The sequence below is a fragment of the Sinocyclocheilus anshuiensis genome, unplaced genomic scaffold, assembly GCF_001515605.1.
Source record: "Sinocyclocheilus anshuiensis isolate Anshui unplaced genomic scaffold, SAMN03320099.WGS_v1.1 scaffold618, whole genome shotgun sequence".
Lineage (NCBI taxonomy): Eukaryota > Metazoa > Chordata > Actinopteri > Cypriniformes > Cyprinidae > Sinocyclocheilus > Sinocyclocheilus anshuiensis.
Genome location: NW_015547657.1, coordinates 106,236 through 123,742, shown reverse-complemented (window position 1 = coordinate 123,742; position 17,507 = coordinate 106,236). Strand labels below are relative to the sequence as shown.

General features: G+C 35.2%; 1 protein-coding gene and 1 pseudogene across 1 annotated transcript; both read right to left on the bottom strand.

Annotated features, from left to right (window-relative positions):
* Positions 1-2,430: 2,430 nt before the first annotated feature.
* On the bottom strand, positions 2,431-5,874 carry LOC107702193 (extracellular calcium-sensing receptor-like). The gene is made up of 6 exons (XM_016504433.1): positions 5,663-5,874; positions 5,281-5,572; positions 4,217-5,002; positions 3,805-4,032; positions 3,448-3,571; positions 2,431-3,329 (listed from the first exon to the last, which is right to left on the bottom strand). The coding sequence occupies exons 1-6, from the start codon at positions 5,872-5,874 to the stop codon at positions 2,431-2,433; spliced, it is 2,541 nt and encodes an 846-aa protein (XP_016359919.1).
* A 6,772-nt stretch (positions 5,875-12,646) lies between these two features.
* LOC107702179 (extracellular calcium-sensing receptor-like) overlaps positions 12,647-17,507 on the bottom strand; it is a 28,602-nt pseudogene continuing 23,741 nt past the window's right edge.

Here is a 17,507-nt window from a genome sequence, read left to right as displayed (position 1 = left end):
GATATGGGGATTGTTAGGAGGCCATGATGATCAGAGGCCAATGGGCAAATTTGGCCAGGATGCCGAGGTCACACCTCTACTCTTTTCGAAAGACATCCTGGTGTTAGCCAATTGCAATTATATGTTTATTTAATACTCATTAAACATTTTAATCCCACTATTAAATTCTTATTAGGCACTTCATTTCCACTTATCCAAGATTTTCTTTGCAATTAGAAAGGTAGAAAAATGGAATCAGAAAAAGACAGATTTAAATTTGGGTCAGTAGTATCAAAAGGTAAATCCACTGTCCTTACTCTAAACATCACTGCTCCAGTTACTAGGCTAGCATGGTTTCTTTTTCTTTTATTTTTTTCCCTTTTTCTTTTGTCTTGCTCAAACTGACAATGGTGAGCAGAGTTTGTGTATATTTGTACTTTAGTGTAAATACACTATTAAAAATAAAGCGTTCAAAAAGGGGGGTTTTGTAGCCATTCAATAAAACAACCATGTTGGGTTCCCCAAGAAACCTTTCTGTGAACCGTTCTTAGTGTGATGAATTATATTTTAAGAACCTATTTATTTTTTCCATTATAAAGAAACTTTTGTGCAATGGAAAGTTTCCGTGAATGGCAAAAGTTCTTCATGGAACTACATATGCCAGTTAATAGGTATGATTTACTGAGTGGCATGGGGTGGCAACTGATACCATAAGAAAAAAAAAGTCACCCCATCTTCCACCTCTGAATTATGCTAATTTACCAAAAAAAAAACAAGTTCCTCTATTTGATTTTGAACAGGAAAAATACTGATTCTTGGCAAGCTCAGTGTTCCTAAGAAAACTAATCCTGTCCGAATAGGATGTCTGGGATTGTGGTATTATTTCCCACAATGCTCCTCCTTGTTTATTTTTACCTTTGTTATGTGCTGTAACTATTCTTTCGTGGAGCACCTTTTTGACAACTGCCAGCTCCACTTTCATCATAGACCTTTGAGCCATCTGACGAAAAAAAAAAAATAATTCTTGATCATGGAGAGTAATAGCAGAGTGTGGTATCATAATAATATAATAATAATGAGTTCAATTTATATAGTGCTTTTCCCAAGCTCAAAGCACTTTACTAGTCAAACATTAAACGTAAATACATATAACAAGACAAATACAATAAACAATACAGTATACGCAAAAAAAATTAAGAGTGAAAACATACATATGTCCAAGCTAACAGTCCAAGCAGAATAAGCAGTAGCGTGAGATGTCAATCAGAGCAGGCCCAATGTTGTAGACACGCAACCCACGTCGAAGCACATCTTGAGTGCCACAGAGTCCAAATGAGTGCAAAACTCTAGGTCCCCAAATGAAAAACGTGAACACTGAACGACGACAGCCACTAAATTCTCCCGTCAAAGACGCAGCCATTATGTCAGCAGTAACCAGACTGCAAACAGCGTTAACGAAGGCAGGCCAATGGAATCAGTTTAGGCCGTATGCAATGCCACAGCAAGCAGCGGAGCACACCACCTCCACGCACAAGCTGGAGTCACAAAAACATAGTCCAATGTATATTTTTTGATTGTGTGAGACGATGGTAGTCCATTTTTGGACAGTGTACTCACATCGGGAATGTGACGAAGACGAACTTACACTCATCAGGGCTCACAGGTCACAGGACACAGATCAGGGGTGTCATACCCAGCTCCTGGAGAGCCAAGCGCTGCGTTCGAAACCGCATACTTCCCTATTATGTAGTAGAAAAAAAGCAGTAGGCGAGCGAATTAATATGTTTGAACTCTCAGTATTCATAAAAGAGTAGCCGAGAATTACCTGGCTGGTGCACTAATTCTCGTGAGATTCGGACGTACGTATGTATAAGTTGCATTTGAATATGTCTACTAACCTACTATATAGTAGGAGAAAACAGTATGTGAAGAAAGAAGTATGTTCGAAACCTTAGTATTCATAAAAGGATAGATAGATGAACAAAAAATAAATAAATAAACAAATGAATGAATGAATGAATGGTTCACATTTAATATGGCATGTGTATGATACTTGATACAAAACATGGACTTAAGAGGCATAAACGCATGCCCATGAAATAGTTTTAAACCAAATAAATGGCTGCATATTTAACTGAGGATAATACAGGCTATTAGATTTATTTTCCATTCAAAAAACTCAAAACTTTTTTTCATTGATTTTCTTTGTAGATAGTAAACAAGAGTGCTGTGCATAGTGCTGACCTGGCCTTCCCTGCAAAGCCTGCCACAGCCTGAGAGGAGCAGAACCACCAGTTAAACAGACAGGAGTGCATTTTTATCAGTTTGTCAGTTCAAACAGCTATAATGAACCTTTCCAAGTTACTGGTTTTAAAACTTTTCTTCAAAGGCTGTTTTTTTTTTTTGTTATCTATTGCTTAATATAGCTATATTGTTCAATTATTTGTGAGTTTAAGATTTCCCCATCATTTGTTTCTTTGTGTTTTTCTCTGGTTTTAGCAAAATTATGTAACATTTTGGAGCAAATATGCAAAACAGTAAACCAAAACTCGAAGCTAAAATAGCAAATATCTCTACAGCTACAGTAAATTTTCCAGGAGAACTGACATAAGCTGGGATAAATGTGAGCCAGACAGCACAGAATATGAGCATACTGAATGTTATGAACTTGGCCTCATTGAAATTATCAGGGAGTTTCCGAGCAAGAAAAGCTAAAACAAAACACAAGATTGATAGCATGCCAGTATAACCCAGAACAGCCCAGAAACCAAGAGCTGAACCTAAGTTACATTCTAGGATGATCTTTTCTCTGTAATAGCTCAAATTCATATATGGGAAAGGAGGGGATATTGTTAACCAAATCACACAGATAATCACCTGTATTAACGTTAAGGAAACAACACTGAGTCTCTGTTGAAGAGGCCCAAACCATTTCATGACATTGCTTCCTGGAAGTGTAGCCCTGAAAGCCATTAAGACCACTATTGTTTTCCCCAAAACACAGGAGATGCAAAGAACAAAAGTGATCCCAAATGCTGTGTGACGCAACATACAGGACCACTCAGTGGGTCGACCAATGAAAGTAAGTGAACAGAGAAAACACAGTGAGAGTGAGAAGAGCAACAGGAAGCTCAGCTCTGAATTGTTGGCTCTTACAATAGGTGTTTCTTTATGAAGATAAAAAAGAAAAGATACCATTGCTGTTAATAACACTCCAATGAAGGAAAAAATACAAAGCACCATCCCCATGATTTCAGTATAGGAAAGGAATTCAACCATTTTTAAGACACATCTGTCTTTGCTTTCATTCGACCAGTATTCCAAATCACAAGGGAAGCAGTCACTAGAATCTGTGAAGAAAAATAAATAAAAAAAGAGCAAAAAAAAAATGGAAAGTGAATGATTAAGAACCTAGAACAACAGACAGTATTGCTCATCACTTTATCACACCAGGATGTCCTATTTTACCTGTGCCATTACTGATTTCTCCCTCTGCACATGCTATACAGTCATAACAGCAGACAGGTCGTCCTTTTTGCACAGCCTTCCTAGTGCCTGGGGGGCAGGTCTCACTGCATACGGACACAGGCAACTATAAGAAAACAAGTTGTCATATAAAACCTCAACTTAATATGATTTGAATAGTTCAAGTAATTGTTTGACACCTTGGAATGTTTTTTTATTTTTTTTTTTGACACTCTGCTTTCATATATTTATATTTCATATAAGTTTGTTAAAATGATTGTTCTGTACTTGGCTGTCCTTTTCACAATTCAGATATTTCATGTGACCTCAATAATTTGTTATTAATTAGTATTAATATACCTGTCCACTGTTCCCTGCCCATAACACATTTTCCTGATTAACCTGAAGATGTTTCTCTGAAGGCAGTGAGCTGTCATAGACACCCACATGCTTAAACTGCAGACCTCCATTCCCAGCAGGCTGCCAGTTCACAAGGTCATATCTCGCTACTGGATCACCACTTGCATCAAAGAAAATGTCTTCACCTGTTTTGACAGTGAATCTCACATCTCTCATATACTCCAACACCTGAGAGGAAACCACATTTTAATTAGATTATTATTATTATTATTATATTCTAGATTAAAAAGTTAGTTTTTTCTATGATTATGATTTAATTATTTTTATTTATTTGTTTTTTGTGCTCACACCTATTCTATTTTAATAATTTGTATTATGTTTTTTATATTGTTATTTTATGTGCTCTAAATACCTTTTGTGGTGTGGGCCGTTCTACTTTGCTACTGTTGGAGGATTTGAAGTCTTTTAATATATTATGTAGTGTATGTGCAATAGCATACACTGCAGTGTACACTTTATTTGCTATCCGTAGCTCTGAAACATCAGTATATTCATTTTGCAGCTCTGCCAGTTTCTCTGAACCAGTACAACCACCATTGCTGCTAATCCTGAAGGAACACTGAAAAGCTATCTCCCAGAATTCTTTTAAAAGTTCATTGTTTGGTTCTTGATCAGGGTGCACATTCACTAGGAACTCTCGCAGACCCACAAGTTTAGCATTTGCTATAGCAAAACCCACAGCTCCAGAAAGGAAACTGTATTCCTTTGTTTCTGCAATAGTTCGAGAAGTGATCCAGGATTCACTGCCAACCCACTGTATCCCTGTGATGTTGTGTTGCGCAATTACATTCACAAGGGGGAAAAAATCTCTTAGTGCAACAAAAGCCAGCACCACCTTGGCAGTGCCCTTCTTTATCACTTCTAGCGTCTTCAGAAACTGCTCTTGTGGATCAGTTCTTAATATGGTTTCTGAGTATTCAATACAAATCCCTACTTGTTTTGCAGCCTCCTCAAATGCTGCAATGCCATTATTACCATAGTCACTGCGACTCCTTACTGTGCCAACCCAGGTCCAGCCAAAGTGCTTTACAAGCTGAGCCAGTGCTCTGCTTTGGTAATAATCACTGGGTATTGTTCTGAAGAAGGATGCAAACCTTTTTCTGTTACTCAGGCATGCACATGTGGCAAAATGACTGATCTGCAAGAAAAAAAAGCCAGAACATTTTAACTACACAGTTTTTCATTTACTAAATACATACAATTTATTTTAATATTTCTAATATCCAAAAATGCATAATTGTTATCACATAGACTGCAACAATCTAAATAATTTAACACACTGTTTTCTGCATTTACAACAATTGTTTTTAGTTGGTTAAATATGACTTGAAGCACATATTTTTGGTGCGTGCTTCAGTGGTTCATCATGCACTGATTTAACATTATAACAAACAGCAGATAAATGAGAGTTCTTACAACAGGCAAACTGAATGGACCAACTACAGAAGCCAAGGCTATGGTTGGAGAGGAGTTTGACTCTCCAACAATGGCATTAACAGCTGGTGGTCTAGAACAGGACGTGTCACTCAGAGTCTCTTCATATCCATTCATCAAAGCCATGCCTGAGAAGATAGCCTGAGCTATTGAGCCACAGGAATCATATATCTTATAGCCCAAAGAAACACCAGGCAATAGCTGTGTGTTGTTATTAATCTCCTCAATGGCAAAAATCAGTGTCTGAGCAAATTTAAATTCACGCAAGCTGAAGCTGTGAAAATAAAACATTAGTTTTATTACATCAAAGTTTTATTATATCATTAAATAGTCATGTTCAGCTTTTTTATATCATCATACAAACCTGGCACATGTTGTTGGCTCTGGTTTGGAAGTGAAAGGATGCATCTTTAGCAGAGCACTAATGTGGATTGAGAATATCGCTCCAATGTTAATGTCTCTTTCTGTAGAAAGTAGAGGAAGGGCAGGCTGACTAAGCAGTCTGCAGAGTTGTGCTGAATAGACGCCATACACCACCAGCAACAGTAGCGGCAGTGACACAGTCCTCTTTGCCATGCCAATCTGTATGAAGAGCAGGAACCTCTGAGGGAGAACAGGGATAGTGCTGCCTTTTATTGTCTTTAAATGTCCTTTGGGTGGGGTTGGCATTATGAATCTTTAATGCTAGTTGGCTTTTTACGCTTATTTGTCATTATGGAAGAAACAATAGTGAAGTAAGATATTTAGCTGATATACCTACCTTATTTGTAAATTAAATTCATCTCCAATCCTTCTTCTGTCGTTTCAGGTTTATCAATTGTTATTCGAATGCTAGAAAAACATAGCTGGTTTTCTAAGTAAAAAATGCCAAATAACGTTTACATGTAGTTACGTTATGATATGTAATCAGAGGGTGGGGAGATGGGGGGGATTCCCCAATGTCAAACCATGCAAAATACGCAAAAGTATTTAAAATATTGCAAAGTAACGTTGCAACCTTGCAAACTATAATAAAATCAGAGGACTCTGACTGTAAGCATACGCAAAACAAAGGGAACAATATGATGTTTGTTATTATTAAAATTGTATATAGCCCACGTTTTTATAAACATTATTATTTTTTTACCACTTATTGTCACATAACGTTGACAATAACGTATATCTTCAACATACGTTGTCTATGACCAAAAATGTAAGAAGATATGTTTTCAGTGGACTTGTAAAATTTGCTTTGCTTGAGAAAACAAAAAGTTACAGTGTTTTTTTCTTTTAATTTAGTCGAGTTGGTTTTGCAACAAACACAATTTGATTTTCGGCAAACGAAATCTGTCAGGATCAGCACATTTTTCCGCTTGGGCGAGCGCTTCGCGGATAGCTTACCTCGCGCATGAAATCAGCCGCAGATCAGAAAATCACTGAGAACGCTCTACAATCCTGACTATATATATATATATATGTAGACAGTCACACTTTATATTATATTAGGTGGTATGATAGTTCTGGTGCAACTTCACACAATCAACAAGGTGCGTGGGAAAAAAATTATTATATTGATACAATACCAGTGACACTTGTGACGTTAAGGGGTCAAAGCAAACAAAGAATGTAATTAAAAAGGGAATTTTATTTTGTATATATATTATAGAATACAATGCACACCTATATGCAAAATCATTATAGAAACGATCTTATAAAAATTATTTTAAAACAAGCTCTTCATTCATGCCAATAGCGAACAAACTTTTTAAATAAAAAATCCAAAATACCTCTCTTCTTTTCCTAATTAGATTATATATATGACCTTTTTAGTATTGCATTTAATAAAACTTTTAATGTGTATATCTTTTTTAAAAATAGGGTGCTCAAAACACATTTCCAAGAGGGGTTTTTCCTGTAAGAGTCCTGCTTGTAGATTTCTTCGGGGAACAAGCCCTAACTAGTTGATCCCTAATGTTTCTGGCTCTTTTGTAATCAATAAGTGGAGGGTCTTTAAACGTATCTTTTAGGGATGGATCATCTTGTAGAATGTACCAGTATTTTTTCACCACCCTACTTATATTGAAAGTTTTTGGTGCATATGTAGTACAATATATAATACCTGACCTTGATGATGTTCTCCTACATTTGTTTGGGTTTAGACGATCTTCACGGCGTCTAGCCTTTTGTTCTGAAAATGAAAGCCACTTTTCAATTGTAACTTCTTTCTTTATATTTTGATAACATTCCATGTTTTTTCTGTTTCATATTCATCACTATCTTCACAAATACGTTTTATTCTTGTGAGTTGACCTATCGGTAAACTTTAAAAAAAAAATAAACTGGATGGAAACTTTTACCATGTAACAATGTGTTCCTGTCTGTTGGTTTCGTATATAGGGATGAAGTGAGGTTATTGTCTCTTTTTTTTAACCAATATTCAAAAAGTGAATTTTTTCCATATCAAAAGTTAAAGAAAATTTTAGACCATTAAAATTCATATTAAGAAATTGTATGAATTTGTAAAAAATAGTAACTTCCCCTTTCCAAAGTAGAAACACATCATCAATGTATCTTTTCCATGAAATAATATGTGGTAAGAAATTGTTGTTGTTTTTTTTTCATATAAAATATTTTATTCCAGTAGACCCACAAAAAGACTTGCAAAACTAGGTGCCATTTTTGTTCCCATTGCTGTGCCTGAAATTTGAATGTATGGAATGTCATCAAAAAAGAAAAAAAAAATCAATTTCAGAACAAAATAAGCTAATTCAATCAAAAAATACTGTAGATGGAATTTTATTTGTCATTTTATTAAGAAATTGTTCTAACGCTTCAAGTCCCTTTTATGATCAGTATTGGTATAAAGAGATTCAATATCAAGGGTATACATTATTGTATCTGAATCAAGTTGTGGCAGATCTTTAAGATATATCAGGAACTCGGAACTGTCTTTTAGATTTGGAACAAGATCTTTTATATGGTAATCTACACAACTGGAAATTCTGTCCATAAGATTGCCTATACCAGAAACAATTGGTTTACCTGGTGGGTTTGTTAAGCATTTATGAATTTACAAAAAAGCTTTTTGAGGATATTCGTTAAAAACGGACCCACTTTATATTAATTGTCTTTACTGTGTATTTATATTTTAATTAATTATTTGATACAATGTACTCATTTTGTACATACATGTTTTTACATTGTACGTATATTTAAAATCCCTACCTGTAATTACAACTGAAATTCATTTCTGTAGTTACATCTATAATTACACTGTTGACCCTACTCTTACCCTTTAAACCTACACTTAAACCTAACCAGACTACCAAACCTGTTCCTAACCTTAACGATATCCCACATCAATAGCAGCAAGATTTATTTTTATTTTGTATTTGTGTGTGTGTGTGTGTGTGTGTGTGTGGATGTAAGTAGAGACACCTAATATAAAGTAGGACTCTAAAATAATTTCAATATATATATATATATATATATAAATTTTCCACCATTTAGAATTTAACTAACTCCTAGTAGCCTGTTTGTCCAAATTTGCCATGCATAACTGAAAGACACACACAGCATAGTTATCAAAAAAAAATTTATTTCATCAAAGTGTTGCACGGATAGGGCAACATTTTGGGGTTCAACTATTTTGACTACGGTTACGGTTAGTAATTTGGCTGGGCCCCCCTCTGGTCCAGTGCCTGCGTGGTAGGGCCGTGCGTTAATCCAGCCCTGCATACCAGTGGAAAAAAATAATCTCCCTACTACCACTGTTCTCTGCGGTGCCTCCTCCTGGCAGCAACAATCGAAGCCATGTCAAGTGCAAAATGGGTTAGGACATTTATTTTTTTGGGCTGGGGGTAAATAATCGGGAAAAATACCAGTAAATTGACTACCTCAAACCTTAGTAAATCATGTTGTGTGATTCAGTTAAATACTCTCCTGCCATAAATGTTGCATCTGAAAGGGACACTGAAATGCATATGAAGTAAGGTCAGCTGCAAAAATGACTGTCCATGCCTTTTCTTTGCTAATTTGCCACTGCACGTCTTTAGTAAATCCTAACAGTTGTTCTGTAACACTAGCAGACTTATATACCGGAATTCTATAACTACTAGAATGGCCATAGCGGTCATTCTGACTGTTCATACTAGACTGAACTGAATGTCATTTTTGTCATATCATATTTACATTCAAAGCTTCTTTTAAGGTTTTACAATGAAGCTTTGAATGTCTGTCATCATAGTTTATGATGTAATCACCCTAAAAATATGATATTTTTTGTAATATTTAATTGTGTAAGGGCTACGTAGACCTCTCCCGAATGTGCGTGCCTCGCAATTGTGTCCGGCAAGCGGGAGAGCAAAAGTTTTTCACTGCAGTGGAAATGTTGTATTTGAAAGTCTAAATGACAACAAATATGAACGGAAGCAGAATATTTCTGTAGATAAAACATGTTGTGAATTTTGGAAATTATTACATACATCTTTTTTTCAATACATTTTTACTTTTTAACTTTACAAAGTTCTGGAGTTATTGGAAATGTTTGCATCACATGAATCGGAAACAATTCTATGCAGCCACCACTGGAATCGTGATCCATGAATAAATGGATCTGTTATGATAGTATAGGTAATAATAAACACCGTCACTGTCGCTTATTATTAGTTTGTTTTATTTCACAATATCAGTCTTGTCTGGGCTAAAATTAGCTATGCATTAGCTATAGCATTACACTAGCATGCAAATAATAATATCCATTATTATTATTATTATTATTATTATGGCTATTTTGTCATAACATTGAAGTAGGCTATTATTGATAACAGCCAGGCTATAGTCTTCCAGCCTAACATACCTGGAACCGTGGCAGATTGAATGACAGCAGTTGTTGTATTGTGTCCACCCGGCTTTTTTTTAAAAAACAGGAATTTTAGCTTAGCAATAGAATATAAAAACAACTAGAACAGAAGTTGCTAGGAAACAGTGACGCGCATCTTCAACTGCGGGAAAAAAATCGCAAAAGCAGAAATTATACGCTGTCTGTAATTCGAACGGTCAATTTGACCGCTTTGGCCATTCAAGGTAGAAACTTTTGTGAACTCTTTTGTGTTTTGTAATTTTAATAAAATAACAATTTTATAATAAAATATACACACATTTAACAAAAGTCAGGGTATTATAGTTATATGGGTTTTATTTAAACAAAGTTATTACATTTCAAAATTTAAAAATGGTCAAAATGACTGTCTTGGTAGTACTAGTGTTAAACGCCAAGAGTAAATCTGACCCTAATTGTCCAACATCTACTAAGTCCAGAGATAACCAAATTCTACCTATTCCTCTTGATGAATATTTAGTAAGTGGCAATTAAAAAGTTAGCGATCTGCATAGATTTACATATATTTTGAGTGTATTTTCATAACTCTTTTGTAAACAGCATTCACCTTTAAATTTTCCACAAAAAAAAAAAATAGTGGAAACCCAGCAAAGGCAATTATAATAACAATAATAATAATAATAATAATAATAATAATACATAAAAATGAAGGCCGATTATCTGCTATAGGTTTGAAAGAAAGAAATCAAGGCAAGAGTAATGCATGGTTCACCACTAGATGCCTGTTTAGCCCTATTTATATTCAAATGGGTTTGTGCAATCTCTAGTTGCCGAGAAAAGTGTTTTCATAAACAATATATTGCATACTTTTCCAATTAGGTTTTGCATTTGGATATATAATTATTCATGATCAAAGGCTATTTTTTTATCTTCTTGCTCAACTAACTGATAAACAGTCTCAAACTCTGTGTTATCAGTTGTGTTATCAACACCCTTTAAATTAGAATAAAGATGGCATTGTTAATGTTTAGATGTTTTGATTTTTTTTTAAACAAAGTAGCCGGAAACCATGAAGAAAATGTTACATCTTGAAAAAGAAAAAAAGTTACTCAAACCTGAATGACTAAATTACAGTAAACATCTATTGCATGTTATAATTGTACTGATAAAAGGTATACTTACTGTGAAATGTTTATCAGTTCAAATCAATTACATAGTCACTTTGCAATAGTGTGGTTTGAGTGACTTTTTTTATTTTTATTTTTTATTAAACCATAGACTATAGAATAGAATAGAATATAATTGAAAATGGTTTTACACTTGACATTCTGCCCCCCTCACATCTGAAATGATGGTTATGCCCTGATCAGAAAATGCATTCATTCATTCATTCATTCATTCATTCATTAATCCATCCATCCATCCATCCATCCATCCAATTACTAAAGAGTCTAAGCCACATGATAACGATGTTTGGTCAGGTATAATGCAGTCAGAGTGAAATTTCAGCTTTTCAAGAAAAAGCACAAATAAAAGTTGGGCTCAGTGGTTTTGTATCCTATTCCCCTTGTTCTGGTATCAGCTGTTGTATTTAACAACCATCCTGAACTTGTGTCAAAATTACGTAGCATATTATGAGGTATAACACATATTGCGCACATAAGAGGTATAAGCTTGTGTACATAAATTTCAATCATAAAACAAACAAATGGCTATATGATTTAAATAGCTGTTAGAAATACAAGCAATCAATTGAAATTTCAAATTTTTTGTTAACTGCAAGAAGTCAATGTTATTTTTTAGGAAGTATATAATGCAAGTCCAGAACATGGCTGTGATAGAGATGGTCACTGAGAGTCCACTGTGTCTAGTGCTATCCCGGTCTACACTGCAGAGCCTTCCACAGCCTGTGGAGAGCAGAACGAATGGGTCAGACAACAGTGGAAGCAGTGCTGGTATTGTGTAGCTATCATTTCACATGATGGAAATGGAATCCACCCGTTCATCAGATAGAACTGTATTTTTTTTCTCTGTCAGATCAGGCAATAATAATGAACCATTTCCAGTTATTATGAAAGCTATCCCTAGTACCTACAATCACAAAGACTGTGCTTTTAATTGAAGGTTTCATGTTTACAGTTTACTGTCAGATAAAATATTTATAATTTTTTGGTTACACTTTATTTTGATAGTCCACTTTAGACATTCTATGCAATATAACAAAGAGTGAAAAATTGAAGGGGGTCTGAATACTTTCCGTACCCACTGTACTTGCAAAGTTTCTGATAGTCAGTATGTTGTATGTTGTTGACCCATCAAAATAAAGTGTTAGAAGATATTAAGCAGACAGTCTACTAATACTCTAATGACTGCTAGTTGACATGTAGTTGCAAAGTTACTTACTGTTAGTAAAATGTCTAAAGTGGACTATCGAAATAAAGTGTTACCAATTTTTTTTTCTCCCCATCTGGGTTACTTATCTGTTGCTTTATACAGCAATGTTGTTCAATTACATGTTTATATGTGGGTTTAAAGTGTTTTAGGTGAAGATTTCCCCATTATTTGCTTCATTGTGTTCTTCTCAGGTTTTAGTAAAATTATGTAACATTTTAGAGCAAATATGCAAAATAGTAAACCAAAACTAAAAGCTAAAATAGCAAATATCTCCACGGCTACAGTAAATTTTCCAGGAGAACTGTCATAAGCTGGAATAAATGTGAGCCATACAGTACAGAATATAATCATACTGAATGTGATGAACTTGGCCTCGTTGAAGTTATCAGGGAGCTTCCGAGGAAAGAAAAGCTAAAACAAAACAGAAGATTGATAGCAAACCAGTATAACAAAAAGAAGCCCAAAAACCAAGAGCTGAACCTAAGTTACATTAGGATGATATTTTCTCTGTAATAAATGCAATTCATATATGGGTAAGGGGGGGGGGTATCGTTAACCAAAGCACACAGATAATCACCTGTATTAACGTTAAGGAAACAACACTGAGTCTCTGTTAAAGAGACCCAAACCATTTCATGATGTTACTTACTGGAAGTGTATCCTTGAAGGCCATTAAAACTACTATAGTTTTCTCAAGCATGCAGGAGATACAGAGGACAAAAGTGATCCCAAATGCTGTGTGACGCAAAATACAGGACAACTCAGTGGGTCGGCCAATGAAAGTAACTGAACAGAGAAAAAAAAAGAGATAAGATGGCGCCGACGCTGATGGCTGCTGATGGCTGCTGATGGCTGCCTCCGTGGCATGCTCCGCAGTTGTTTTTATGTATTATCTGTGTTTTTTGTTCTGTCACTGTCATTCTGTTACACTGTGGAAGCTTCTGTCACGAAAACAAATTCCTCGTATGTGTAAACGTACCTGGCAATAAAGCTCATTCTGATTCTGATTCTGATTCTGAAAACACAAAGTCAATGAGAAGAGCAACAGGAAGCTCAGCTCTGAGTTGTTGGCTCTGACAATAGGTGTTTCTTTATGAAAATAAAACAGAAAATAAACAGTTGTTGTTAGTAACACCCCAATGAAGGAAAAGAAACAAAGCACTATTCCCATGATTTCTGAATATGAAAGGAATTCAACCACTTTTAATACACATCTGTCTTTGCTTTCATTCGACCAGTACTCCAAATCATAAGGAAAGCAGTCACTAGAATCTGTGAAGGAATTTCAAGGAAAGATTACTGAATGGAAAGTGCATGATGAAGTCGATTAATGAGAATTATCCAGCATGTGTTTTACCTGTGCCGTTACTGATTTCTCCTTCAGCACATTGAATACAGTCATAACAGCAGACAGGTCATCCTTTTTGCGCAGCCTTCCTAGTTCCAGGGGGGTAGCTCTTACTGCACACAGACACAGGCAACTATAAGAAAATAAGATGGCATATAAATTTCATGTTGTCATATGATATAATTAAATATATACTGTATATTCCATCATGCACAATCAAACCTCTACAAATGATTCAGAATGCAACGGCCCTTCAACGAGCCCAAAAGAGCCCATGTTACACCTCTCTTTATCTCCATGCACTGGCTACCGGTTGCGGCTTTGTTCTTTGTTCTTCTCAATGCCTGTCTTTTCATGATTTTAACATACTTCACATGCCCTCAATAATGTGCTAGTATCTATGTACCTGTCCACTGTTTCCTACCCACAGAACATGTTCCTGATTGACTCAAATACGTTTTTCTGAAGGCAGTGAGACACCCACATGATTAAACTGCAAACCTTTATTCTCAGCTGTCAGTTCACAAGGTCATATCTCACCACTGGTTCACCACTTGCATCAAAGAAGATTTCTTCAACTGTTTTGATGGTGAATTTCACACCTCCCGTATACTCTAACACCTGAAAGGATTGATCCATTATTTATTATTATAATCCAGGATTTAATGTATTTTAATATATTATGTAGTGTATGTGCAATAGCATACACTGCAGTGTACACTTTATTTGCTATTCTTAGCTCTGACACATCAGTATATTCATTTTGCAGCTCTGCAAGTCTCTCTGAGCCAGTACAGCCATCACTGCCACTGGTCCTCAGAGTACACTGAAAAACCGTTTACCAGAATACTTTAAACAGTTCATTGTTTGGTTCTTGATCAGGGTGCACATTCTCTAGGAACTCTCACAGATCCACAAGTTTAGCATTTGCTATAGCAAAACCCACAGCTCCAGAGAGAAAATGTTATTCCTTTGTTTCTGCAAGAGTTCGAGAAGTGATCCAGGATTCACTGCCAACCCATTGCAGCCCTGTGATGTTGTGTTGTGCAGTTACTTTCATGAGGGGAACAAAATCTCCTAATGCGATAAAAGTTAGCACCACCTTGGCAGTGCCCTTCTTTATCACTTCTAGCGTCTTCAGACACTGCTCTTGTGGATCAGCTCTTAATATGGTTTCTGAGTATTCAATACAAATCCCCTCTTGTTTTGCAGCCTCCTCAAATGCTGCAATGCCATTATTACAATAGTCACTGCGACTCCTGACCGTCCCAACCCAGGTCCAGCCAAAGTGCTTGACAAGCTAAGCCAGTGCTCTGCTTTGGTAATAATCACTGGGTATTGTTCTGAAGGAGGATGGATGCCTTTTTCTGTTACTCAGGCATGCACATGTGGCAAAATGGCTAATCTGCTAGAAAAAAAAAAGTCAGAATATTAACCACAGGATTTTTCAGAATCTTTTTTTTTATATATATTCCTAATCCACTATGCATTCTATGCATTTTTTATCCAAAACAACCTAAAAAAAGGAACAAAAGCAATACATCACTACTATAAAAATAGCATAACTGTTATAAACATACTGCTACAATATAAACAATTTAACACATTACTTTCTATATTTTCAACAATCATATTCGATTAGTTCAGTATGCCTTGAAACATGTATTTTGGTGCATATTCCATTTGTTCATCATACACTTATTCAACATGATAACAATCAGCAGATAAGTAAGAGTTCTCACAACAGGTAAGCTGAATGGACCAACTAAAGATGCCAAAACAATAGTAGGAGAAGAGATTGGTTCTAGAGCAGGATGTATCACTTAAAGTCTCTTCATAACCATACATCAAAGCCATGCCTGAGAGGATAGTCAGAGCTATAGAGCTACAGGAATCGTATATCTTATAGCCCATAGAAACACCAGACAAAAGCTGTGTGTTGTTTTTAATCTCAATTGCAAAAAAATTGTGTCTGAGCAAATTTAAACTCATGCAAGTTGAAGCGGTGAAAATAAAGCATTGGTTGTGTATTTACATTCAGCAAAGAATTCTCAGAATCATGTTCAACTGTTTATTCATCATAATGCTTGGTCTCAAATAGTTATTTTAATACAGACATGATGCATGTTGTTGGCTCTGGTTTGGAAGTGAAAGGATGCATCTTTAGCAGAGCACTTCTATGAAATGAGAAAATCGCCCCAATATTGATGTCTTTTTGTACAGAAAGTAGAGGAAGGACAAGCTGACCAAGCACTCTACATACTTGTGCTGAAGCTGGCACACAGACCCCATAAACCACCAGCAACAGTAGCACCAGTGGCACAGTCCTCTTTGCCATGTCAATAAAGACACAGGACAGGAAACTGTGAGGCAGAGCAGGGACTGTCCTGTCTTTTTTTCTGTCCTTTGGAGTTGGCATTATCAATCCTTAATTATAGTTTGCTTCAATGTATGTGCCTAGGTTGTCTAGGTGTGAAAAGCTGTAAATTGCAGAGATCCCACATTTAATGGGATGGTTCCATATCCCATCTGCCACTCAGACAAAAGCACAAATCCAATTGACTCTATGTGGTGCTATTATAGAACTGACAAATGACATGGAATTATTTGTCAATGTATAATTTTTTCAACTTTTTCGAACACCTCCTAGGATGTTTCTCATGTAAGAGATCCTCATGACAGAAAGTAAGCAAAACCGTTTTGATTCATCCTAGCATTGCACATATATAGGAAAATAATTTAAATTACATTTTCAATTTAATTATGGCAGGAAGAAAAAACAAGGAACACACCATAAAATTATATTTTTCTCTCTCAAGAATTTTTAAAACATGTACAGTTTATGGTCATGACTTAACCTCTTAAGACCCGGCAAAACATTTTAGGAAAAAAATAGTATTTTTTTCATGTCATTACATTGTTTAGAGCATTAAAAAAAAAGATATTTAATTCATAAGTTATGCTACGTCCTTGGAAGATGACATCGGGACTCTCTTTTTTTTTTTTTAGTAAAAAGGCATGAATGAACATGCATAGGCAAAAACAACCAATACATTTTTAGTTTTCAGGATTTATTTTTTTTTTTTTTACCAAACTTTGTATAAAGATAATTCTCAACTATGTTATAACAGAATGATTTGATATACAATTTTTCTTTATGCAAAATATGTGTAAAATGGCCATAAACATGTTTTCTCATTATATATAATGTATCTATAAAGTAAATCTAATTTGCATATTAATGTGTTTTTTGGGGCAACATGTAATGAAAAAAGAATTGTAAATATGGGAGTAATAATTGACAATATTTTTATAATAATATATAATATTTCATAGGAATATTGAAATATAATGTATTTCCCTATTAATTTGTTGTGTCTCCCAAAATGCGTAATAAACATGCTTTTAGTCCCGGTATCCTCATATGAGGACATGTATGAAATCAACGTCCTGTTTCGTAACAGAAAGTCATATTTTGATTTTAAACCCCATAACATTGACTTATGACACACAGTTTAAAAAATAGTCAGATTTAAATGATAATTACAAAATATTATCATATTTCCATAAGAGTGTCACTAAATTAATATCAGACATTTTTGAAGACCAAGGAGAGGGAGTGGTCATGGTGAAACATCCAAACATTTA

What these genes read in the sequence shown, in the direction of transcription:
- LOC107702193 (XM_016504433.1), bottom strand. Translation starts at nt 5,874, where the DNA reads ATGGCAAAGAGGACTGTGTCACTGCCGCTACTGTTGCTGGTGGTGTAT. An exon ending in GGGCAGGGAACAGTGGACAG is followed by an intron (nt 3,572 to 3,804) that starts GTATATTAATAC and finishes GTTTTCTTATAG; the next exon opens with TTGCCTGTGTCCGTATGCAG. An exon ending in AGAAATCAGTAATGGCACAG is followed by an intron (nt 3,330 to 3,447) that starts GTAAAATAGGAC and finishes TTTTCTTCACAG; the next exon opens with ATTCTAGTGACTGCTTCCCT.